This window comes from Nilaparvata lugens, chromosome 4 (genome assembly GCF_014356525.2).
Source record: "Nilaparvata lugens isolate BPH chromosome 4, ASM1435652v1, whole genome shotgun sequence".
In the NCBI taxonomy this organism is placed as follows: Eukaryota; Metazoa; Arthropoda; class Insecta; order Hemiptera; family Delphacidae; genus Nilaparvata; species Nilaparvata lugens.
In genome coordinates, this window is record NC_052507.1 from 8,514,115 (window position 1) to 8,539,150 (window position 25,036).

At 32.8% G+C, this 25,036-nt stretch overlaps 1 protein-coding gene across 1 annotated transcript in view; it reads left to right on the forward strand.

Moving 5' to 3' along the window:
- LOC111044119 (protein TANC2) overlaps nucleotides 1-25,036 on the forward strand; it is a 513,289-nt gene that overhangs the window by 446,252 nt on the left and 42,001 nt on the right. The window contains exons 4-8 of the mRNA XM_039425662.1: nucleotides 11,477-11,683; nucleotides 13,452-13,579; nucleotides 19,215-19,320; nucleotides 20,149-20,262; nucleotides 24,210-24,341. Coding sequence (XP_039281596.1) covers nucleotides 11,477-11,683; nucleotides 13,452-13,579; nucleotides 19,215-19,320; nucleotides 20,149-20,262; nucleotides 24,210-24,341 — 687 coding nt within the window. The remainder of the gene's footprint in view (nucleotides 1-11,476; nucleotides 11,684-13,451; nucleotides 13,580-19,214; nucleotides 19,321-20,148; nucleotides 20,263-24,209; nucleotides 24,342-25,036) is intronic.

Consider the following 25,036-nt stretch of genomic DNA (forward strand, 5'->3'; position numbering starts at 1 on the left):
TCAAGGTCCCCTGAGTCCAAAAAAGTGGTTATTGGTCTGTGTGTGTGTGTGTGGTGTGTGTGTGTGTGTGTGTGGTGTGTGTGTGTGTGTGTGTGTGTGTGTGTGTGTGTGTGTGTGTGTGTGTGTGTGTGTGTGTGTGTGTGTGTGTGTGTATGAGTGTATGTGCGTCTGTGTACACGATATCTTATCTCCCAATTAACAGAATGACTTGAAATTTGGAACTTAAGGCCCTTACAATATAAGGATCCGACACGAACAATTTCGATCAAATGCAATTCAAGATGGCGGCTAAAATGGAAAAAATGTTGTCAAAAACAGGGTTTTTCGTGATTTTCTCAAAAACGGCTCCAACGATTTTGATTAAATTTATACCTAGAATAGTTATTGATGAGCTCTATCAACTGCCACAAGTCCCATATCTGTAAAAATTTCAGAAGCTCCGCCCCATCTATGCAAAGTTTGATTTTAGATTCTCAATTATCAGGCTTCAGATACAATTTAAACAAAAAATTTCGAGTGGAAAAGATTGAGCATGAAAATCTCTACAATTAATGTCCCGCATTATTTTCACCTAAAATTGAAAATAAGCTCGAAATTCGAGAAAATGTGATTAGCCAATTACAAACTGTTGGAAACTGTTGATTCTATTAAATCATTCACTATGGAGAGATAGCAGACCTCGTATGTCTCCAGCGTTATTGTCCTGTCACCAGCTGGCTCAGATCTTTGTTTATAAGTAGACTTGAGATGCGCGAGAACACTAGCGTCAGGTGATCAATTCTCATAACGGCAAGGAAAGTTGTGTGAGTGCGCCACACAAGATTTTTTTGGCTTTCAAAGAAGATAATCTCATACAGGTTTGATTTCTCTCATGAGGCAAGAGAATCTCATAGAGGGTTTCTTGTGAGGAGTATTTCAAATGTGTTTGAGTTGAACTTAATTCATGTGTAGAACATATTGTCTTTCAGTGTTGTTGTGAAGCTAATGAGGTGGTTAGTAGCATTTATCTATATTGAATGAGAATGGCTTTATATTGTCAAAAATACTCATTTGAAAAGACCACTGTAGATACAAGGTTCGGTTGTTACTCCATTATCAACCTTAAACTGAAAGCTTGAGCACTGACCGGCAGAATACAATAGTATGGGTGGAGCCCTACGATTGGCCAACCAATGAGCTGTCAACCAATGAAGGTTTAGTTGAGCTCTACTGTAATTGGCCGAGACTAGTCACGCTGGGTCGGTTCCAGTCTCGGCCAATGGCAGTAGAGATCAACCATCATTGGTCTGCACCCAATAGCCAATCGTAGGGCTCCACCCACACTACATTATATTCTGCTTCTCAATGTTCAAGCATTGAGTTTACTAGCGATTGATAATGGTTTAGTAACCGGAACTAGTATCTCAAATTGTTTTAATAAATTAGTAGTTTTGACAATTTCAATTTGTTTTTATTCCATTGTTCTAATAAATTAGTGCTTTTGAAAAATATCAAGTCGTTTTCATTCAATAAGCTTATTCCTTCACGTATTGTTTTAAAGTGTTTTTCTCAAATTGTTCAATAAAAAATTATTAGTGGTTTTGACAATATAAATTTGTTTTCATCCAATTGTTCTTATGAATTAGTGCTTTTGAAAAATATCAAGTTTTTTTTATTCTATAAGCTTATTCCTTCACGTTTATATTATTCATGAATGCCTGCTGCATTACGATGTAGAAACTAATCCAATTTGAATCAGATTGAAGCGCTTTATAATATACATATCTTCAATCGAGATATAATTGTATAGAAGCACTCTGTATACATATTTCGATCAACTTGAATTCAATCAACAATTGATCACCCTGAAAAATTTAAATAAGTGATTGATGGGTGTTTAGCCAACAATCGGTTACTTGAAAGGTAGCAGAGCTGTTTCTTTGATGCAACAAATTTCGTCGACTTTTTGTGTTTGATGGGTGATAATCGATCAACTCAGATAATGTTATGTGCTCACCTCTTTCAAAATACACAAGCATCAAAATAGCCCACTTTATATCTATATTTATATTGCTTCTAGATATAATAGAATGGAAGCTCTTTGTAAGCGAATGTTATATACATATATTATATTCCTTCTAGATATAATAGAATGGAAGCTCTTTGTGTGCGAGTGTTATATACATATTCCTTCTAGATATAATAGAGTGGAAGCTCTTTATATACGAGTGTTATATACAAATATTCCTTCTAGATATAATAGAATGGAAGCTCTTTGTATACGAGTATTATATACATATATTCCTTCTAGATATAATAGAATGAAGCTCTTTATATACGAGTGTTATATACATATATTCCTTCTAGGTGTAAAAGAATGGAAGCACTTTGTGTAGATATATACTCAATCAATGATCAAGATAATATAATAGAAAGGGAGCGCTCTGTATACATATATTTGATCAAGATATAATAGCTTGGAAGGGCTTTGTATACATATATTCAATCAGAATATACTAGTTAGGAAGCACTCCGTATATATATATATATATATATATATATATATATATATATATATATATATAATATATATATATATATTATAGTATCAGGGCTCAAGAGCATTGGTTCGCCATATTATGTGCATATATTTTATCAAGATATAATAGTATCTGATCCCTTGTTACCGTGCTTTCTCTATGCATTGATCGACACTGTTGATTAGGGGCCATAAATCTTCCTTCTGGAGGACCGCAAAATTAAAAAAAAGAGACAACCGGTTCTAGTCGTCAGGCTCTACTGAGATACAGGCTCTACTGAAACATTGGTTGAATGGGAAACATTACTGATGTTATGCTGACAGTTTGAAGTGAAACCCACTGTAGCCTGATTTCAGACTGGACAGATTAATTTGAGAGTCGGTTACGAAAAGTTTTTCAGCCTTTTCGATAGACTAGTTCAGTTAGCGCTATGCAATAATTGGGTAGGCTATCAACCTGACTTGTTGATATTTGGAGTTCGGTTTTGCATTCCGCGCGTTTTTCCGTGACATGTGAGTGATTAGCATCTTGTTCGAGATTGGCACATGGGTTTAGAATTTAGATAAAATATATTTGATAGAAATTTGTTTCGGAATTAGTTGTTTGTGAAGTGAATGAACTTTGAACTAAATTGCCGTCTTTTGACAGGACACAAAATTGAAGAGGATCTCGAATTAGGGATTTGATATTTCACAGAACTACCTATTTTCCTTGAACTACTCTTTGACTGGCAAAATGAACATTTGAAGTTTATGGTAGAACTAGCAGGTAACCCGTGCTCCGCTAGGGTCCAATTAAAAACTTGACAAACTGAAAACTTGAACTACTGAAATATTAAAGAATTTCAAATAGGTCTATAACCATCCTCGGTAAAACCATGTATCTTGAACTACTGAAATATCAAAGAATTTCAAATAGGACTATAACCATCCTTGGTAAATTAAGAATCCTTATACAGAATTTTCAGTTTATCAGTCCAGTAGTTCAGACGTGATGATGCGTCATTCGTGGATTTCCTATCCCAAACGTGTATGAGCTGATTCATTCTTCTATTGTGATGATATATATATAGTCTATAGATTATTTATTTCTGGACTGAAAAGTGGACTCAAATCATTTGAAGTGGATAGCATAACCTATAATTTTTATCAGTCCAGTAGTTCAGACGTGATGATGCGTCATTCGTGTATTTCCTATCCCAAACGTGTATGAGCCGATTCATTCTTCTATTGTGATTATATATATATAGTCTATAGATTATTTATTTCTGGACTGAAAAGTGGACTCAAATCATTTGAAGTGGATAGCATAACCTATAATTTTTATTCATTCATAACTCTACCTTCATTGTATTATCATTTATCCCATCATCATCATCATCATCATCACCTAGGCTTAAAATACTTCTAAAATGTCGCCTGTGTAAAATAATAAATAAATAAATTAGAAATTGAACTGTTGGAATATTATGATAAAATATATTTTTATCATTCGAAAGTATTGGATTTCATGGGTCCAAATGAATATCTATGAAGAACCAGTATCTACTTAGCCTATAACATGTTATCAGTAGGTACTTGAAGAACTAACAATTTTCTCCAAAATTTTTGAATGTAAAATGTAAACTAGAAATTAGGTTGCCAGCTTTTGACATGGCAGAAGATCACAGGAGAGGATCTGCAGTTAGAAATTATTGGAGCAAGAGACATTTTCAATAATGAAAGTAAAATACTGCAGTTTAAAGAGAAACAGTCCAAAAACTGTTGTTATTGACAATTTCCTGTTTTTTCAACTGAATTCATCCACCGTTTTCCCAAAGATTGAATCATTGTATTGACGACAGATTCGTTCATGGGGTTTCGTTACTTTTCCATTGTTGTTGTCCATTAAATGGCATAATTTCACAGCAGTTGAATTTTGGCCAGATTTTCTTGTAACAACCGTTAAACGTTTCTGAAACTTGCTCTGGGCCACCTTGCTCACTGACCTCTATGATTTTTTGCAATATATTTTTGAATAGTTTGAACTATGCAAGTCATTGAAAATCTCATGCATCAATAAAAGTATGAACATGATCGTTAATACAGTTTTTTTTTCTAGTAATTTGACTTCAATCTAACAGTTTTGTTAATGAACAGTCAAAATCTAGCTTGAATTAATAGGTTGATTGATTGATTGATTGATTGATTGATTGAGTACTTTATTTATGTAGATTACAATATATACTGGCTTATACACTTATATACAATAGCTTACAATACAGCAAAATTATAGATGAATTTACATAATATAGACTAAGAAAATAATTATTGAACTGTATATGATATGAAAAAGCAATTTGTAATATAATAACTATAGATAATAATCATATTGTTTTGCATCTACATAAATTGGCGGAGCTTTGGACATATCAATGTCCATTCTTCGGAAAGAATATTAAAAGTATCCTCCCCACTAACTCTCTACCAAAGGTTAAAGACACTGAAGGGGTATTAATACAGTAATAAAATTCAGAATGATGCATAATTGAATAATAAATTATGAGAATTATCAAATTTTCTGTCTCACAATCTTCATACACATGTCAACAGCTTCAGATTATGAGATGCAATTATTTTAAACGGATTCCTCACTCTGCATTCTAAGAAAACATATTAAAAATCTGTGAACTCAACAATAAAATACTGAATCAATTTTTGAATAAAATCAACAATATTCCCAGAAATGGTCTAGAACTATCAATAAAACTACTCATGTGGAATAAATCAACACATCATATAATTACTTATTGTTAATCACAAATAACAAATTTGATGAGGTTATAAATAGCTTTGAATTTTGATTCCATTAGCGAATTTTATAATGATCATAATTATTCATTTATTGATCAATTATTATAGTTTGGTACAGTAATTTTCCAACTGCAGAAAGTTGAAAAACATTTGTAATAAAACTGACAGCTACGCCATGTATGGGTTTATCTTATCTTGAACATTCCAAAGTGGAATAATGGCTGTAGCATGCATTGTAAGCCTGCATTCTGTCCTTGAAGTAAATTCACCCATTGATAATAATTTATCAACATTTTGACGTTGACGTTTTACTATCAACAACTGTACACGTTTCAATCTCGGTTTACAATACTTATTTTTAGAATTCATTCATTCAGAAAAATGTTATCATCATTTTCGGCGCCAGTACTCTCTCAACTACTTCCTTTCTGTCGCGATTCTCTGCAAATCAGCTGATAGAAATGGGAGAAGAAGATGAAGAAGAAGGAGAAGAAAACAGAAAAAAAAAGAAGAAGGAAGAGGAAAAACAAAAAGAAGAAGAAAAAGCCAAGAAGAAGAAGAAGAAGGAGAAGAAGAAGAAGAAAAAGAAGAAGAAGAAGAAGAAGAAGAAGAAGAAGAAGAAGAAGATGATGATGATGATGATGATGATGATGATGATGATGATGATGATGATGATGATGATGATGATGATGATGATGATGATGATGATGATGATGATGATGATGATGATGATGATTATGATGATAATGAGTATGAATATGAAGATGGAGATGGTGGAGGAGGTGGAGGTGGTTAAGAAGAAGTTGATGTAGAAGGATGAGATGAGAAAGAAAAATGAAAATAACAAGACAAAGAAGTAGGAGATGATGAAAAAGAAGATAAAGAAGATGAAGATGACGTTGAAGGAGAAGGAGGATAAAGAGAATGAAAAGAAGAAGAAGTAGGAAATGAAGAAGAAGATGATGACGAATATGAAGATGAAGATGGAGAAGGAAAAGGCGGAGGAGGTGGCGGTGGAGAGTAAGAAGTTGATTTAGTAGAATGAGAGGAAGAAGAAGAATACAATTCAGAAGAAAAAGAATTGGGAGAAAATGAAGAGGAAGATAAAGAAGATGATGATAGCGACGAAGGTGAAGGAGGGGGAGGGGCTGGTGTAGAATCACAATTTAAAGTAGAAGATGGAGGAGGAAGAAAATAAAAAGAAGAAGAAGAAGGAGAAGAAGAAGAAGAAGAGAAGAAGAAGAAGAAGAAGAAGAGGAAGAAGGATGAGTAGGTGGTGGAGAAGAATTATTTGAAGTGGAAGGAGGAGGGGGAGGAGAAGAATATAAAGAAGAAGAAGAAGAAGAAGAAGAAGGAGAAGAAGAAGAAGAAGAAGGAGGAGGAGAAGAAGAAGAAGAAGAAGAAGGAGAAGATTATGAAGAAGAGGAAGAAGGATGAGTAGGTGGTGGAGAAGAATAATTTGAAGTGGAAGGAGGAGAAGGGATAGAATATAATGAAGAAGGGGACGAAGAAGAAGTAGAAGATGGTAGAAGAAGAAGAAGAAGAAGAAGAAGAAGAAGAAGAAGAAGAAGAAGAAGAAGAAGAAGAAGAAGAAGAAGAAGAAGAAGAAGAAGAAGAAGAAGAAGAAGAAGAAGAAGAAGAAGAAGAAGAAGAAGAAGAAATAGGAGAAAAAGAAAAAAAAAGGAGTAGTGGAATGAGGAGGAGGAGGCGAGGAAAAGAAGAGGAAAGAAAGATAAACTATACAGGATGTGATTTATCGTGAATTAAGTGGTTGTTATCATCATCATTGAATGACGAAGCAGCATGTTTGGTCTGGGACGACAATTTTCAGACACATGTCTTTTATTCAGCTTTTTTCTTTGTGAATTTCAACTCTGATAATAAACATTATGAGGTTTTTATTGGGCTATCACATAGATGTAATTGAGTCAACACAACATTGTGAAATAATGCCACAATATTCTATTTTCCACATTATTGTACTCATCGTTTATTGATTCATTTTATTTAATTCACTGAATTATTGTTTTGTTGACTCAAAATCCAGGTCTCAATGTTCAAGACAATAAATTAATACAGTACAGTACAGCTCTACAGAATATACAATACAGTAAAGGTTTGTGCTTTGCTAACTAAACATAAATACTCCTCAAGACCAGCTACCAATATCCCAAATTCATCACCAGTTCCCCTCCTACAAATAGAGGTACATCGCAAAATGCTGCGATTTTAAACAAAATCTCAAAATTTTCAACATAGCTGGCCTTTTTTGGGACTCTCACCCAATTCAAATCTCCAATACTTCGCTCCAAAAATTGTAAACTGCATCCCGAACGAGCCCATCGGTGAACCTATAAAGTTTGTTCCAATAAAAAATATTAAAAACTGGATACTTCACAACCTATTACTGCCATCTTAATATTGTATGAGATCAACATTTTTTCAACTTTTAAAACTATTCATTATTGTCAGGATTAATTCACAATTGATAGCATTCCTTTTTAATATACTTTCCATTGTTTGCGTAAAAAGATTCAATTTTAAATTATTAGCTAAAGATTTAGAAACAGTTAATAAGTCTCTACTCCTACTGGCGAACAAGTGTTTCACTTATTTATTTATTCATTTATTCATATGTAAATACAATTCAGGTAAAAACAACAGGCATTTGCCCAAAGCTGCTTCAAACCTTAATTTGGAATACACAGTCTAAAGGTTATGCTACTTACGTAACTTAAATGATAATTCGTACACAATTTTGAGTCCAAAAAATGTATTTTGAATTTATAAGACTGATCAATTTATGACAGTAGTTCTTCACCTCCAGCCGATACAGATTATTGACAGATAATTATTATTTTACAGATTAATGATACTGTATAGATATTTAGAATAATAATTATTGTTTTTTTTTATTTTCGCATCTTTGTATTGTTTTTGTGTTTTTGGTGAAATTAATTGAATTGAAAAAATTGAAATCGTCTTCGCTATAAAGTTATACTGAGATTGTAACGATTAATTTTGCATTGATAGTGAACGTCATATATCATTTGTCCCATTCATTATCCCTGCACAAGCCTGAAGCTCATGTGGACATCATCCTCAACAAAAATAAAAACGAAAGAATTGAAGGAAACAGTAAATGATCAATAAAAACATTCGGCAGTTGAACAACACATTTCCATTCAACGGCTCTGCCCAAGCATGCATTAAATTGAATTAAAAGGATGTTACAATTAATAGTTTAGCTTGGCACCAGTTGGCTCATGATTTATTTAATGTTGAGCAGGAGGGTAAGTTGGGGTACTGTAGATGAAGGGGGGTCTGAGAAAGGAGGGGTGAGTCTCTCAGTAAAGCTAGGGGAGAGAGTGAATAGGAGTTAGAGATAGATAGAGAGAGAGAGAGAGAGAGAGAGAGAGTGTGAGTGAGAGAGGAGAGAGTGAATGAGTGGTGAGTGTGAGGGAGAGGAAGAAGCCATTCATTAACTCACGTTGCACTGTAGTGAGTGACTCTTGAACCCCACTCATATACTGAACAGTATGGTATCAGAGTAGTTTAAAAAAGTATTGTTGATAGGCTAAATATAGCTTCTACTGACCCCTTATCACTATAGAGGCGTCAGTTGCTTGTCAGTCAGTCAGTGATCGGTTTACCAACCAGTCCTCGTATTGATTATCCAATTTATTTACTGTTATTAGTTGTATAAACTTGTAATTTTTGTAATAAAAGAGCTGTCATATTGATCGTTTCAATTCATTTATTCTTGTTCAGTTATATAAACTTGCAATGTTTGTGATAAATGAGCCGTCATATTGATTTTCCAACTTATTTACTGCTGTTAGTTGTATAAACTTGCAATTTTTTGTAATAAATGAGTCGTCATATTGATTATACAATTTATTTACTAATGTTTAGTTGTATAAACTTGCAGTTTTTGTGAAAAATACTTGTGGAAATTGTGAAAAAGTGTGAAAAATTTTAGAGAATTCATTGTGCTATGTGGGGTTTATCAGTGTTGAGTATGTGCGCGGTGGTTCCCGTGGAATTACCTCCAGCTACTTTAGAAGGTGATTTGAATTTTCGAAAAATAATTAAAGTTGTTCCCGTATTTTTAGAAATATTGTTTTTGTCTCATAAATGAACAAATGAAAAATAAATAACATTTTATTGCCATGGAACAATCAAGTTATAGGCTAAGCAACGTCCAATAGTCCATACATATCACAGTTTAGTCATGAAACATACAATAAACAAAAAAGCATGCAGTAAATTAATACATGGATGAAATCCAATATGTTTTGGAGTTCAATTGTTGGTAAATTCACTGTTATTCACTGGTAATCCACTGGTAAATTCATCATTGGTAAATCCAGCTACTCTGGAAGGTGATTTGAATTTTCGAAAAATAATTTAAGTTGTTCCTGTATTTTTGAGAAATATTGTTTTTGTCTCATAAATAAACAAATGAAAAATAAATCACATTTTATCGCCATGGAACAATAAAGTTATAAGCAACGTCAATAGTCAATACATATCACAGAATAGTCATAAAACATAAAATAAACAGAAAACATGCAGTAAATTAATACATGAATAGAAACCAATATGTTTTGGAGTTCAATTGTAGGTAAATTCATATAAGCAATAATATGGCCTTAGAACATGGCCTATGGCCATGTAAATTTAAAGTATTGTGCTGACTATAACCTTAGTGTCCGGTATCCCATTAGGGAACTTTGGACAATATACGGCGAGGTGGAACTACCCTTGGGTCTCCCCACCATTCAAAGTCATACGCTAATTACAATATGGCTTATGGTCTTCATGGATTCCTTAGAAATGATATTATCTTTGCTCTTCAGAAGTCGAAGGGAACTGTATGTTGGATAGGTGATAGACTGATTAAAATTGTGAAAAATAATTTACATTTGTATTTTTTTTAAATCTTGTTTTTGTCTTGTGGCTTCCCTAGAATTTATATTATCTTTGCACTTATGAAGTCTAGGAATTGTTTGTAGGATTAGTAATATAGTCTTCTTGGTTGATTCAGCTACTTCAGAAGGTGGATTAAAATTGTAAGAAATAATTTAGATTCATATTTTTGAGAAATATTGTTTTTGTCTTGTGGCTTCCCTAGAATTATTTATATCATCTTTGCATTTTGAGAGTCTAGGAATTGTTTGTAGAATTAGTAGTGATCTTCTTAGTTGATTGGTTGATTCATGAATTCATGATAGTTGTAGATCATTCATTCATTTAGTTGGTGAGAAATATCTTTTTTGTCTTGTGTTTTTCTATCAAATTTGTATTGTCTTTGTAATTTATAAGTCATATCATCATATTATATTATATTAGAAGTCATATCATATTATACTTTACACTACGTATATGATGTCATGATGAAGTTGTTGAGGTGATATGAAGTTGAATAGTTTGAATAATTATGAAGTTTTATTAATTTCTTTTCCAAAATTCAGTTATGTTATTGGTGGTGATTTATTTTTGAGAAATATTAGTTTTGTCTAGTGGCTTTCATAGAATTTATATTATATTTGCACATCTTGAAAGTCTAGGAATTATTTGCAAGATTGAAATTAGTCTTCTTGGTTGATTTATGAAACTATGATAGTTGATACCAAAGATATAGTTGATACCAAAGACTTTAAGGTCTTTGATACCAAATACCTTCAAGAGATATAGACCCACAATGCCTATACCTTCCCAATGATAGCTCTTACTTGAAACTGAAGGCCACCATTGGGGTATTTTAGCACGAGATATTATATCTATATTTATCTGTAATATTATAGATTACAAAGGCATTGGTATGTAATAATCTTATAGGTTGCCCCCTCAATGGCCGATTTCAATTCCAAGTACGACACTAGCGCTGCATGTGAGTCTATGCATCTTCAAAGTCTTTGGCTAAAACAGTGGATTTTCATTTTAATTCAGGCATCACCTGATTACCTGACACTCACTCACTCATGAATTTATCTTTATTAATTCTTTCTTATTGATTACCTATTTTATGAGGATATTGGCAGCACCTATTAATTTTCCTTATTTTTTTTTAACGATAGCATTTATTAATTTTTGCTTATTGATTATTTTATGAGGATATTGGCAGCACATATTAATTTTTTCACATTTTTTCTGTTGCAGACCTAGCAGCGATCCGCAAACTCTTGGAGTGCGAATCTAGCTCAGGAGGAGGAGGAGGAGTAGGAGGTACTTGCCCCAGTTGCAAGATGCCCTTCGACAAAGGCAAGAAGCGCAAGTTGATCGACACCTGCGGTCATGAGCGCTGCTACAGCTGCATGTTCCGCAACGAAGCATGCCCTCTTTGTCAGGGCTTCGATGAGGACTCCAGTAAGTAGAGATAGAAGATCTAGACGATAGAATCATAGAGTAAAGTTAATAATAAAGCTTTATTTAAATTCGAATTCGAACAAGAGCCTCTAAGTATACTTTACAGGTTGGCCAAGTTATTATTTACAAATTTATTCATAATTGAAAGAATAAGACGTTGATTTTGTCAATACCACTATATTTAAAAAAAAATAATTCACATTACAGAACCAGGTTTCATGGTAACACCTACCACATCTTCAGCTGAACTAATGTTGGTTTGTTATTGTTGAAGGAACAGGAAATTCAAACATTAGTTCAGTTGAAGACGTGGTAGGTGTTACCATGAAACCTTGTTCTGTAATGTGAATTAATTTTTGAACAAATATAGTGGTATTGACAACATCAACGTCTTATTCTTTCAATTATGGAGAAATACCACAACATCTCTACCCATACAATCAAATTACAAATTATTCAATAAAATTGAAGTTTTTCTAGTAGAAATTCGTCTTGAAAGATTGAGTTCATAGTATCTTCACTATTTTGTACCATAGTTTTTGGTTCCTCGCAGTGGTTGCCCATGCAAATCCCACTCTCTGGCACAGTTCCATCTTGCAAAGAAGCTCGTCAGATTGAAAATGCCGTTTAATATTTACGAAATACAACATATTATTTTACATACTTAGATTATTTATTTTGTCTGTAATAGAACTTGGGAGTATGTTTTAAAATAAATATAGAAATATATTTGTTAGAATTGTTACTTGAACTCTTGAGTAATATCGCGGAGAGAATTGTGTTCCTGAAAAACGTAGAATGAAGATAACAGCATATTCGTTACTTGAATTTTTTAGTAAAATCTTGAATAGAAAAGGGTTCTTGAGAAAAGTGAACTTGAAGACAAAAACATATTATTTGTTAGGTAGGTATCGTACTTGACTCTTAAATAAAAAACATATTTGTCAGTAGAACCAGAGACGAATAATGCAATATAAAACGGTATCATGAATTGTATTCATGTAAAGGGTCCCTGAAAAAAGAAAACTTGAAGATAAAAACATATTTGAATACAAAAGATGATTGCAATTATGGTGACTATTGAATTTACTTCCCTTTTGTTACTTTCTGCTACAGTATTGTGCTCAATGTAATATAGTGGAGATTAATTTATTCGTTTTTCAATTTTTGTCTAGTGCTGTTCAAACCAAGGTACCTAGAATACTAGGTACATTGGTTCAAACAAATACCATTTAGAGTGATACATGTTAATTTATTCACGAGATATGATGTGTTTATTGGAGGGAAAATGCAACCTTGACAAAAATATACCCCAAGTTATCAATTTTCGCTCACTTATAACAATTTATTATTTTCACAGACTGGTTTCACTTAGGCTACTTTCCTGGTTCAAAGTTATAAAACTGAGGTTTGAAAAGCTATGAAACAGAATTATGTATGTGATAAGTTATCAAAATTGATCTCAATTAGGATCTACATGAAATCTCTATAATATTTCATTAAATTCTATATAGAGTGTTCGGAAAGTCACTTTGCACCAAGTAAATCAAGTATCCAATTCTCATTATTGTGATAATTATTTATTATTATTTACCAAGTGCAATAACTTCCTTGTCCTCTATTCGTATAAATTCATTATTTCACTGATTCTTTATTATTTGTTCGTCATTCTTGGCCAACGATGAGTCAAAATATACAATAGGACGGACTTAGGATACCCCATGTATTGTTGAAAATAGAATTCTCAATGAATCCTTCATTTTTACAGTTCTTCCTGCAAAAAAGGTGTCCGGTTCTTCATCTCTGTCAGACCACCTCATGAGTGACTCGAAGGGAAGCACTCTGTCTAACAGGCCTCAAGTCAAGACCAATGGACATTTCACAACTTACATGCAGGTAATTAACAGAAAAAAATTTAAATTTCTATTTATTTTGTCATAAGATTGATAGAATATTACCATAGTTCCTAAAATGTATGTATTCAGGGCTACCTATTTTTATTTATAAAATAGCATTATGCTACCCTTTTTTTTGAAATTAATAATTTATTAGTGTTTTTGATCAATTGTTTTATATTAATTTCAAAAAAAGGGTACTGTAATGCTATTACATCATACTTCCATTTATTTCCTACCCTGGGTCCTGTTGCATGATAAGATACAAGGTTATTGATAGGTCATTACTATCCCATTTTATATCATGGAAGAGGGCCCTGGTTATATGGTAGAATAGAATAGAATAGAATAGAATAGAATAGAATAGAATAGAATAGAATAGAATAGAATAGAATAGAATAGAATAGAATAGAATAGAATAGAATAGAATGACTACCTTTATTTTATACCTTTTTTATTTTATGCCTTTATTTTATATTTGGTAGAGTATAGACCTACTAAAAGTCGGTGGAAATAATAGGATTGCGTAGTTTTCACTTCTCTTTTCTATCAATCAATTTCTCTATTATGTCGACTTCAATCTTTTGGACAACATTAACATTTTATCAAAATTTTTGGAGAGAAATAGTACAGGCTCAGCCTAGTTTTTCCTCCAATGTCATAATTGTATTATGATTATAGTATTTTATACAATAAATGAATGAATGAATGAATGAATCTTAGACCTCACTTCGCTCGGTCAATAAACATATAGAGTAGTCTTATCGTAGTTTAAAATATATGTTGCCGCCAATCGTCATTATGTTATTCCCCTAAATTATTCTCGTTTTAAAGAATAAGGCTTACAGTTCAATGAGCGAGGAAAGTTGTGTGATTGTAAAACACCAGATTTTTATATCTGGCTACTTTTATATCAGCTGTAGATAGTAAAAAAGTGAGTATGTGAAAAATCAAAATATCGCATCCCCGAAATTCATAAGATGACCTATAGCCAGCTGTGAAATATAAACACGACCATCTTAGAGAATTGTGTTCTTTTAATCCAAAGACCTTAAAGATGCATTATCTCTTTAAGGTATTTGTTTTTTTTCTTAATCTATATATATAAAAGCGAAATGGCACTCACTCACTGATTGACTGACTGACTGACTCACTCACTCACTCACTCACTCACATAACTAAAAATCTACCGGACCAAAAACGTTCAAATTTGGTAGGTATGTTCAGTTGGCTCTTTAGAGGCGCACTAAGAAATCTTTTGGCAATATTTTAACTCTAAGGGTTGTTTTTAAGGGTTAAAAGTTCGTCTTCTAGCATGTATATTCTTCTTCTCCCAATTTCTTAATTATAATTGAAATTTCCATATCATATGTTACTATAGAACTATAATCTAGATAGAGTACCTCTTCGAAACAGTTGTTAACTGGCAACTAAATTAATAATTTTGTCAGGTTGGCATTAAGTTGAGTTGACTTTGTTAGGTTGGCACCAAGTTGAAGATTTAAATGCATTTATCGCGGAAAAATAATTGATTGGGCACTGCTACTTCAATCCTGGGAATATTATATTACTAGCCGTCAGGCTCGCTTCGCTCGCCATATCCGTTTAGCCAGACGTTTAGTCTGAACCCCGACTGGATTGTCCTAACATATGATAAAAATGCTCAAATGAAAAATGCAGGCGAGCGAAGCGAGCCTGCTGATCTCATTCTTGGACGATCCAGTCGGGGGTCCAGGGGGCGGAGCCCCTGGCTAGACGGATATGGCGAGCGAAGCGAGCCTGACGGCTAGTCAATAAATAAAAATAACGAGCGAAGCTCGGTGCCCCGATATTAATTCTTAATGATTTCACTTGCAAGCACCAAGAAAGGTGGACCAACATGGCAGTAGTAACCACCACATGTTTCAAAGCCATTGAAATATTGGATCACAGAGTCAGAGTGATTCATTAGTCATGAATATTCAGCAGGTATAACATATGTATATAGGTATAAAGTACAGGCAGAAAGTAGATACTCTACGGTTATGTATAGGTATAGTAGGATGTCATAAGAAATGAGAAGTCATCAGCTACACTGCAGCCAGTTGAACAAGTTTTAATCTGCGGCAGTCTGTGAAAAGGCCGAATCAAAACTATGTCAACATGAGTGGTGCATTCAGTTAACTTAAGTCCTCTTAACTTGACCTATAAATTTGTAAATCCTCCTCCTTCTTCTTCTTCTTCTTCTTCTTCTTCTTCTTCTTCTTCTTCTTCCTTCTTCTTCTTCTCCTTTTTCTTCTTCTTCTACTTCTTCTTCTTCTTCTTCTTCTTCTTCTTCTTCTTCTTCTTCTTCTTCTTCTTCTCTTCTTCTTCTTCTTCTTCTTCTTCTCCTGTCTTCTTCTTCTTCTTCTTCTTCTTCTTCTTCTTCTTCTTCTTCTTCTTCTTCTTCTTCTTCTTCTTCTTCTTCTTCTTCTTCTTCTTCTTCTTCTTCTCCTGTCTTCTTCTTCTTCTTCTTCTCCTGTCTTCTTCTTCTTCTTCTTCTTCTTCTTCTTCTTCTTCTTCTTCTTCTTCTTCTCCTTCTTCTTCTTCTTCTCCTTATTTTCCTAAGTTCAAAACTATGTCAGCTTGAGGTGCATTAGTTTTTACACAAATACTCTCAACTTGACCCATCAATTTTGAAAACGGGATTCTATGTGTATAGTGAGATCCTGAGAAGATCCACTCCAATTTGACAGCTATGATTGAATGGACGGCATCCATATTATTTAAAAGAAATACTGACACCTGAAATGTGATTTCACCAAAGACTAACCCACTTCAAATTGTCAGCTTTGATTCAATGGAAATCATTCAGTCCAATCATAAGAATTGCTGACAAACTTAAAATTATTTCACTAAAGGCTAACTCACTTTAAACTGTCACCATTGGTTTAATGGACAGCAATGACGTTATCCATAACGAATTCTGACAGATTGATGTAGATCTCACTGGCTGCAAAGATGTCTCATACTTTTTGAGATGTCACATAAATAAATTGATAGTCTGGAGATGGTACATTGATTCTCAGCACTCATATATGACAGGAACTGCTCTCAACGAAATGCATTTGCGAATCTTGAGATGAAAAAATTGTTAAGTAGGTACGATTTAAAGGTTATCAACCCTTGTCCCTCTGTTGATTGGGAGTGAATTTGGTTTCAAGCTGTCAGAAATAATATGTCAGATAATTCTGATGTTGAACTTTTCAGCTCGTTCAGTTGAGAATTTATAGTTTTCATGTTTATTTTGGACTAAAATTTTATAAAAATTGTACACGTGAAATTCTAACCTTATCTTGGACTTTGTCACCTATAAATTTGGAAGAAGAATAGCACAAGGACTACCTTGCTATTTTGTCTACCAATGTTATTACATTAGTGTCATTTGCATTGTAAATAAATAAATAAGTGAAAAATAACTACAGTGTCTTACCCCAAGTCCTGATAAGAAGTGAACTTGATATGGTATTAAACAATACTATTAACAATATAAATTTCATATTTTAAGGAGGGTAAGAAGTTGGGATAAGATGTAAGCTTGATATTCATATTGTGTAGGATGTGTCAGTTGATCATGATTTGGAATCGCCAAGATATTTTGCGTGAAATGATGTAAATTTACTCAGGTTCCACTGTTGATGAGAAGAGAATTTGATATTCAAGAAATGGAAAATTTTTCTAATAATTCTGATGGATATGTCAGATAAAAATGATGTCTGATTGTCAACATATTTTGTTGAAATGCTGCAAATTCACTCAAGTTCTACTGATGATAAGAAGTGAAATTGATATTCCAGACAAGATAGGTATGAAATATACGTCGAATAATTCTGATGAAAAATTCAGGTTATATTGGTGTAGTACTGTGAATTAACTGGAGTCTCACTCTTGATACGGAGAAAACTTTGTAACTTTTAAAAAAATGTCAGATGCAAATTTCAGCAAATCTTGACAGGTTGTGTTTTCGATATTTATCAGATTTTGAGATCTTGAAGTTGAGGTTTTCATGGTTAATTTGAGAAAGGTATTCTGGTACTCATCTTTATTTTTGCTGATTGTGATGCCCACATGAGTTCTAGACTTGTGCTTGGGTGATAAGGTGGATGATAATATATAGATAGATAGACTGCCTTAATACTGTCCTAAGTTAAGTGATTGGACGACAGGACTGAGTTTTTAATTTTTTTTAAAAATTGAAACTTTATTAACACTACAACTACAGAAAATACCGAATTAAAGAGTTTCTGGAGCCGAGTGCTCTCGTCAAGTGATTGAGTAGAACTAACTGAAAATAATTAATTGAGACATAAAGAAGACAATGCATAGTCAGTTATATTCTATAACAATAGAGTTGTACTACTACTATAGATATTTAACTTCAGACACTGTCTTAGATAGGCCTAGTGTCTTACATACTGTTCTTAGACTGTCTTTCATAATGAGAGATGGATACAGTTTTATTATGAACTCAATTCAATTCAATTCAATTCAGTTTATTTCCAAAAAACATAATACACGAATAAGAAATACAATATACAACATATTTTGAAATCCCCCTACTAGACTATCCATCTGTGTGTAGGGGGGGGAGTTCCACTTTATACATAATAAGCTTAATCTGCTCATAGAAGTAAATAATAGAGAATACACTTATATTATGGATGTATTATTAATATTCTGATTATAAAATAGATAATATATTGTGCTGATTTATATTTAAGAATGAGTATGTAGGAATAAGTATACTTAATACCTTGATTGATTAAAAGAATAAATAAAGAAGAAAAAACAATATTTTTTTGAAGACCGCAGTGGCAGGGATTCCAGAAATTCTCAGAAGGAATGAAAAAAAGCATAAACCAGAAAGGCAAAACAGTCAAATCGGTTAAATCAATGATAAAATAAATACCAATCAATTGTCTGGAAACCTTGAAGTCGTGTTGGTCACCAAGCATAACGAGATTGGAGTAGTTCTTCTGAAGCTTCCCAACCAATCTGGTACAGCCACCTGTCCACCCTCTTCCTAAACACTACCAAACTAAATGCCTCTGCTTCCCTAATCACCCCTGGCACATTTCTGTACAAGATATGGGCCAGGTATGAAGGATTTGTCAATTCAGAGCCGTGAGTCAGCTGAGGTATCTCAAAGCTGTAGTTGGATCTGTGGCGAGTTGAGTAGCTATGGTTAACTGTTTCTCCCAGAAGTTCAGTTTTGTATTTTTTGATGTGGATCAACAAGGATTTAATAAAAAGTTGTCTAACATTCAGTACGGGAAATTCGATAAACAACTGTATTGTTGGGTATCTAAAGTCTCTCTTTAAAATTGTTTTTATAATTGATCTTTGGGTGACTGCGAGAGGCTCAATGACTGAGGAGGAAGCCCCTCCCCAAGCTAGAATTCCATATAGTATTATAGATTGGACATAGGCAAAGTAAACTACTTTGCACTGATCCACCCTCAGAACATTACTAAGCTCTGAAAATGCGTGAAGCAGCTTTCTGAGCCTTCATGTCTGATATGTCTGAGCCTTCTGAACTTATATTGTTATTAAAACTTACAATTACTTGAGCATTTGTTTGTTATAATTTTAATTAATTCAGTTGTATTCTATTGCAGACACGACAAGACAATGGTCACGATTGGGGTTCAACATCTCCCTGTAGACTACCAAGGCCTGGCAAAGGAGATATGTGCTGCTATTCGTCCAATCCCATGTCTCAGAGTAAGTTCACTTCCTTCCATCAATCTAAAATATCATTTAATTATTTATCTATCTATGAAACAAATATCCCATCAAAATTGAAACTTGAAAATGGATTGAACATCCGAAACTAGTTGTTTTTGTATTTAATATAAAAAAGTTTCTTTAAAAAAGGGTACTATGAGATTATTTTTTAAGTAACAAATCAAGTAGCCATAATGAAATACGTTAATAGAGAAAAGTTATTATAATTATGTGATCACGATTTATTTATTCTTGCTACAAATATGATACGAGGCTAGTACTGTATTACATCAACATAGTATTACACCTAACATGTCATACATATATTAATTTAGACAGAGATTCAACTCTGTTCGAAAAATGACATGTGACATGTCATTCACATATAGTGAAGCTATCCTTCTGATAAATATTGATAATTCATACTCTAATAATTAGTTATATTTCTGATATCCGGTTATCTGACATCTTATTTGATATCTTACTAATCTTATATCCTGATAATTAAGTAAGTGGATTTTGAGCTTAAGACAATATCTACATAAAATAGATAAATCTAATCTATCTTATCAAAGAACCATGATATTATAATATTGGCTTCACCAGCAGTCGGTTGAGATAAACTTCTATAACATTCCCTTGAAAAGATTTCAAAACAAATAAAATTCTATTCTTTCCAAAAAGGGACAGTTTACAAAATAATAATGTAGAATATGGTACCTGCATAACACACTACTTTTGATTTCATCACGCTTCAAGTGGATAATTCATGAGAATATTCATACAATTTTCATTATAATTGAATGTAATAAATTGTGATTTCAGGTTGTCCCACACCACCCCAGAATCGGAAGAAGTTCTTTCTCAGTCCCAAATCGTTGAGAAGTTCCTGGGGTCTGAGGGGGAATTCCAGGGTACCTGCGGATAACGCTCTCTCAGGTATGAATTATCTTTTTTCATCATATTCATAGAATTGTTATATTTTTATTCATTTATTCAAACTCCAAGTACATAGGTATAGAAATTGACCATTTTATGAATCATATTCAATAGGTACTCAATTTCTGTATGGATTCAAGTAATGTAAAAACAATGTGATTGGTAATTTGCAGTTGATATTCTTCTTTGTTATGATATAACAAACGAGTATCTTAGCTGGATTGGAGTCAACGCTGTTATATCATTTCAATGTATTTAGGAAATTTAGTATTTGACAAAAAACGTACATGAAATTCTGGAGACTGGTTCAAATATTAATTCTAGACGAACCCAAAAGGCAGTTGAAACTTTCAGGAACGAACCTCTTCAATTAAACTCACCTTGGTGAATCTTGTGAATTGACATTAATACTGTATTCCATATACTGTACAGTTTATACTATTATACTAAAGGAAATGATAATTAAAATTATAGAATAGTATAGAATTGAATAATCTTTAATTTTTAGAGAATAATGTGCTCATACTGGCTTATCAGGAGCTTTCCTTCCTGTGAGAGATTTTATGGATAAAATCTTTATGGATAATTTCTTTTTTACAAACCAATAAATAAGAATTAATGCCACGTGAATGTCTCTGATTATATGTATTTTCAATTTCATCATTGCTGGTTGTACTCAAATATATCCTTCACGTTCTGCTCACTATACTGAGGAAATAATTAAGGTAAATACCGTACTCTTGGAATTCCTGAAAATATTCATACTGATATTCTTTTATTTTTGTTTATTTATTTTCAGTACAGCACTAGAAAATAAACCTGATTCAATTGAAGCATGAATACATTATGAATCACATTTCAATAGAATTAACTTTTTTTATCCAATTTCAATCACGTCATTCTAAGATTTGATAAATCATCAAATCATCATCCATGTACAATAAATATCATTCATATCGTCGACTCAAGAAATCCTGTTAAAATCATCCGAATAAGTAGAATTTAAAGGTGAATAATAATCATCAAATAATCATCCCATCCACTTTTCAATGAGACTTGGAACTTGGAACATTGTAATTTATGTTTTAGGAATTATTTATCAGAACAGTGTAAATTGTTGTTTTGGGCATAAGCCAAAATTTATTTACTGGTAGATAAATCATGTCAGAATTATTTGGGAGAGAAGCAACAGGCTTAGTCCAAAACTGCTTCTCTACCGATTTTGATAAATAATGCAGTCCAAAATTAGGTATGAGTATCAAAATTGTACATAATTGAATAAGTAAATGATAAGCATCAAATGAGAATAATTACTGAGGTCATAAACCTACCAAGATTTTGAAACAATCAACATTACTGTGCATCAGTTTTATTCATTTTGGTTTATGTCAGAAAATACTTGAATTCTGAAAAAAATTGTTATCCTTGAAGAAAGAAAGTCCATTTTGTTCACTAAGTATCAAAACATCCTCAACTTGGTGAAGTTTATTATAACAGAACATCAATAAAAATTTCAACATCAACTTCAAATTTCAAGAAAGAAGGTTCATAACAACAAATAATGTCACAGAACCGGTGGAGTGACTACTAATAGTTAATAAAGATGAACATAAAATACAAATTACCATATTTTGATCTAACCAGTAGATATCTCCCGACTGACAATAAATTGAAAGTACATTCACCATTCTTGACTGACAGACTCTATAAAAATTCTTGTTTCTCCTAGTATTGCAGCTGTGAAATCTGAAATATCTCTTACAAATTGTATACAAGATGTTTTTGAACAGTGCATGAAATTCTCAGCTCATGTACCTGTGCTATGGAATAAAATTCCTTACTCCTATACTATCTCAGTGTCTGTAGATGTTTAGTCCACTCCTAAATTAATTTATTTATTCGTGGATACAATAACAAATCATATAAAATAATATGATTGGGTAGGAAAAACAGGCTTGGCCCAAAACTATTCCATTCCCAAATTTTGATAATGTTACATGTCCACAAAAAAAGGTTATGTTTCTACTGTAAATAGTTAATGGAGCACAAGGAAATTCATCGGAATATCTCAGAAGTTGATTGTTCTTGAATTATAGTATAAAATGATCAATTTACACCAAAAAGCTTATAAAATAAGTTGTTCTTTCGTACAGTCCAAACTGCTCATCTTATTCGAAACTTCATTCCTTTCCAAGCTGTATGGTCAGAGATCTGAGAGAACTACCATGGAAACAAATCAATCGATTAAATAACAGTCTTCAATCGATATTCTTGATTTATTCAACACAGAACCAAGTTTTGTTGGATAATAATTTGAGATTGTCATATCACTTCTTTAGTAGTTGACAGATCAGTCAACAATCAAAACTCAGTTAACAAAGTTGAAGAAGTAGGCTACCTATTTCTTTCTAGGTAGCCAGCAGTAGGCTACCTACTGTATTTCTTTCGCTAGGTAGCCTACCGTTACCATCAATTTACATACATACAATATTCTCTGAGCCTTATTACAACTGAAATGTAGGTTTAGTAAATGTATCGATGTCATAGATGGTGAAAAACAACGATATGGATCAAACTCATTAAAATATTGGACATTATCTACAGTTGTGAATTGCTACACTTCTATTACTGTAACTGCAAAGTCCAATGAGAAAACCATTTCATTCTTCCCTGAGAAATATGGTAATGTAAATGGTTTGGTTTACAAATAATGATGTTATTGTCGGATTAGTCAAAAATGAATCAAAGCTCAAATAGTACCGGTATCTGTTACTACCGGTACCTGTTACTACCGGTACCTGTTACTACCGGTATCTGTTACTACCGGTACCTGAAATTCACAGAGAAGACATATTCTCTGAATCTTTTAGCAACTGAAATAACTATAATATTAGATGAATCTGTTGAATTGTGATATCAGTTCAATATAGACTTCATTTTGGAAATATATTATTCACTTAAAATTATTATTCTCTGAGCCTTCATCGCAACTTAAATGTGATATCAATTGAATCTGATGGATTATAATATCAGTTCAATACAATACTGACTTCATATAGAAATATTATGTTTTACTTCAGTATGTGATTAGGTTAGTTGGAATTTATCAATATTTTCGACTCCATAGAAAGGTAGTCAAGATAATAGGTAGACATAGGTGAATAGATAGATACGATTTTATAAAAACTGTTCCTATTGAATGAAAAAGACTAAGAAATTGTCAAAAAACCACAGATTTATTGATACTTAGAAAGACCGGTTTCGGTTTTTACACCATTGTCAATCTCTGATAAACTTATCAGAGGAGTTTATTGTCAAAAAACCACAGATTTATTGATACTTAGAAAGACCGGTTTCGGTTTTTACACCATTGTCAATCTCTGATAAACTTATCAGAGGAGTTTATCAGAGATTGACAGTGGTGTAAAAACCGAAACCGGTCTTTCTAAGTATCAATAAATCTGTGGTTTTTTGACAATTTCTTAGTCTTTTTTATTCAATATGAATAATTACCACAATATCAACTTCTCAACTACACAAAAAGATAGTTGGGATTTATCAATATTTTCTACTCCATGGATAGGTAGTCAAGATAATAGCCTAGAGAAACTAAAGCATAGTAGATATCCCATGGTTAGGGCGTTTATGTCGCAAGTTTTACTGTTATCCTAAGCCGATAGTTCACATAGTTCTTTCCTATGCAGCTGTGTGACGCTGGTAGTCTCTCAAATTGTGCCGTTCATACACTATCACCCCAACAAAACAGTAAAAATTGACAATAATCGACAGTAATCGGCTTGAGATAACAGTAAAAATTGCGACATAAATTCCCTATACCATGGGATATCTACTTACGTTATTGTTTCTCTATGATAATAGGTAGACATAGGTGAATAGATAGATAAGATTTTTATAAATCTGTTCTTAATTGTAATGGTTGGATTCAGCAATGATGTCGATATCTATGACGTCATCTGGCCTCTCGGAGAACAGAAGATGGTCGTCTGTGGTGTTGGGCAAGATCAGATCCCTGTGGTCCACAGCAGGTGCTCAAGGACTGGGCCTCAATCAGTTTACAGGCAATTTAACCACGATCAAATTTAATCACCGATTGGCTTGACTAGATAGATAGCCACCACTTTGCATGGACATGTGTTCTGAACTCTCTAGACTGTTTTGTGTTGGTTTTCACTATTCAGAGTTAATGCTTTACTCTACTGTGTTGTGGAAACAGAGTTAATGCTCACTTCAATTTCAGAAAAAATTAGTTTGCTTGTTGTCCTCACAAGTTGATGAGTTAACGCTTACACACCAGCAAAAATAAATTGATTGTTCTATACTACGAGTGAATGCCCAATCAAAAACATGAATAATTTATTTGGTTCAAGAAAAATTAAGCTTAAATGTAGCCTACAGTAGATAAACTTCCCATACAATGCCTTATCAACAACATGAAGAAATAATACGATCCGGATCAGTATTGATGTTGTACTATTTGCAACAATCTTGCAGCTACATCAATTATGAGGGAGAAGTACATAGTTTTATGGTAAAAACGCTTGGAATTGAACACTATTGAAAAACTAACTAACACTTTTGAGTGTTCTTCAAATAGAATATCATTGCCAGAAAAGTTTTCATACACTTTGGAATTGATCACTATCGAAAAATTATCAAAAACTAACACTTTTTTGAGTTCGTCAAAGTAATAGATTAGATTAGATTAGATATTTATTAAGCCATAAACAATACAAGAAAGTACAGGCCAAGTCAA